The sequence below is a fragment of the Camellia sinensis genome, chromosome 7 (assembly GCF_055761805.1).
Source record: "Camellia sinensis isolate YWXY chromosome 7, ASM5576180v1, whole genome shotgun sequence".
NCBI lineage: Eukaryota > Viridiplantae > Streptophyta > Magnoliopsida > Ericales > Theaceae > Camellia > Camellia sinensis.
Window position 1 is genome coordinate 92054470 of NC_138967.1, and position 2450 is coordinate 92056919.

The 2450-nt window shown below is 34.8% G+C and overlaps 1 protein-coding gene across 1 annotated transcript; it reads right to left on the reverse strand.

Annotated features, from left to right (window-relative positions):
* Positions 1-876: 876 nt before the first annotated feature.
* LOC145795199 (uncharacterized) lies at positions 877-2241 on the reverse strand. Its single transcript, XM_082878774.1, has 3 exons — positions 2051-2241; positions 1705-1749; positions 877-1604 (listed from the first exon to the last, which is right to left on the reverse strand). The coding sequence occupies exons 1-3, from the start codon at positions 2174-2176 to the stop codon at positions 1116-1118; spliced, it is 660 nt and encodes a 219-aa protein (XP_082734900.1). The 5' UTR covers positions 2177-2241; the 3' UTR covers positions 877-1115.
* Between the last annotated feature and the right edge of the window lie 209 nt (positions 2242-2450).

A 2450-nucleotide genomic window follows, 5' to 3' on the forward strand; every position in this document is an offset into this window, starting at 1 on the left:
AATTTATTTTGGACTATAAAATAAATAAATAAAAGGGTCAAAGCCTATCTATCTTTTCATCTCTCTTGTTCACTATCCTCAAAACAGGAAAGATGAACCCAAACAACATTCTTTAGTATAAAAATAAATAAATTTTTTTAAAAAAAAGGTTAACCACAAAATAAAAAATAAAAAATCACAACTATTTCACACACGAATACTGATGCTTAAATAAATAAAAACTACAACTAAAGTCCCAAAAAAGTTTATTTAACATTCAAATGAAAATTAGGACCAATTATTATTTATCAAACTTTAAAAGTCTAAACCAATTATGCTGTGCTCTCGTATCAAAACCCCTTTTGAATTTCAATACAAATAATGTATATCAAGCCAAACAAGCAGGCATAAGTCCTCCTTGCACTGATCCATTCTATTGGCCCAGCTCAGCACAATTTATTGGAGATGCTTAATTTTATTATTATTATTATTATTATTATTATTATTATTATTATTATTATTATTATGTAGTTTAGAAAGAGAAATGTTTTGTATCAACTTTTTTTTATTACTATTTTGTATCAACGTTTACATAATTGATTAAAGAAAAATGCTTGAGAGCACTAAAAATAGAACACTAAAAGGAACACTAATGATGTGACAGTGGACCCTGCTCAATTTCTATGCCTTTTTTTTTATTTTTTTATTTTTTTTTACCATTTCTAATGCATTAGTGCTATTAATGATGTATTTTTTAGTGGTCTAAATCATTGTTGTTGATTAAAAGAGTAAAACAATAGTGACGTATAACTGTCTTTCTTTGAAAAAAATTTGTGCAAGAAAATAATTAAAATAAATTAAAAAAAAGTAATCATTTAAAATTTAAAAAAGCGAGGGTTATTAACTTGTACTCTACTATTATTTATTTATTTATTTAAAAAAAAAAAAAAAAAAACAGTATGAAACGAGCCAATCCTGGGGGACTGTTGTAAAAACACCAGCACAGACAAAGGATATTCTGCTCTGAAATCTCGCTCACCTCACGCACTCTCAATAATAGTCTGTCTAACAACAACCATTGCAGTTTCCATCTATACGATTCGTCCAGTTGATTACCCCTCTCTCTCTCTCTCTCTCTAATAAGGTGCAATGGGGAGAAAAGTCGAAGAGTACTCACTACAGTCACCGCCGGTAGCACCAAAATCATCGTCGTTGAAGTTAGTTATCCTCGTCCTCTCAGTCTCAGTGATCAAATTTGAGCCTCCAAAGTAGCCGCAACCGTGAGCTGCGGCTGCTGTGGCGGTGGCTGTGGCTGTGGCAGCGCTGTCACAACCGGCGGCTCCCAGTGTCAAAAACTTGCGCCGCTTCCTGGACCTCGTCTTCTGTTTAAGCTTCGGTTTCGATGACTCAGCTTCAGCGTCGGTGTTGTGTACGACCAGGTCGTAGTTCACCGAATTTAGGGTTTGGATGGAAGTGACGCAGCATTCTTGCCATTTGAGGTCCGCCAGGTCTTTGATCGCCTCCTCCAGAGTCATATGCGCGCATGAAGACACGTTTTCTTCGTTTAGTGTTGAGCGACTCGGATCCATCAGCTCCATTGAGTTCACTGCATCGATCAGAACTTTCTGCGATTTCCATAACACAACAAAATTGCCAAAATTCAAAGCTGGATATTGGACTCACAAAAGAAGATAAATGTTCCAATTAATTCCTTGTTTCTCTCACCTTTGCAGTGTTGTGGATTTTCTTGAATCCGTGCATGTCGATGATCTGTGAACACAACACACAGCATCATATATCAAAATCAAAATCAATAATAAAAGAAACCCCAAGTATTGAGCAGAAATGCAATTACAACTAGTTGTACAATGTCTGAATCGCTTCCTGAGAATGAAATTGAAACTCCGCGATTGATGAGAAGTCGAAGCTAAAACTAAAATTTGTCCAAATTTAGAAATTTGTGAACAATTTCCCCAAACCAAACCTTGAATTCATGGTGATATATACATGTTTGTGTGTGTCTGTATATATATATATATATAGAGAGAGAGAGAGAGAGAGAGAGAGAGACCTGATTGAGAAGGTTAACGGTGAGATGGTGTTGCTTGTCAGCGGCGATGAGAGAAAGATAGTGATCGAGGGAGAGCTTCTCGTTCCTCGGCATTCTGGCATTTGGTTTTGCAGTTTGGAATTCCATGGCTCTGCTTCTCTGGGATTTTCGCGGTGCCGCCAAAGAGTTTCTCACTGAATTTGTTCCCTTTCCGCAAATGAATGTGCAGATATTATTGAAAAAAAAAAAGAAAAAAAGTGCAGATATTATAATTGGAGAAATTCTAATTTGCATACTCGCATGTATCATGTGTATCCTGCTTAGAACGCCATTAACGTTTATTTTTTTTACTTTCATCAAATTTAAATTTTATTAAACAAAAAAAAAAGAAGTTGTTTTAGTATTTCAATTAAAATATCAA

Bases quoted from the DNA above. Each gene is read 5' to 3' on its own strand.
- LOC145795199 (XM_082878774.1), bottom strand. From the start codon at position 2,176: ATGGAATTCCAAACTGCAAAACCAAATGCCAGAATGCCGAGGAACGAG. The intron at 1,750-2,050 runs GTCTCTCTCTCT...TTGTGTTCACAG, and splicing joins CCGTTAACCTTCTCAATCAG to ATCATCGACATGCACGGATT. The intron at 1,605-1,704 runs GTGAGAGAAACA...TGGAAATCGCAG, and splicing joins AAATCCACAACACTGCAAAG to AAAGTTCTGATCGATGCAGT.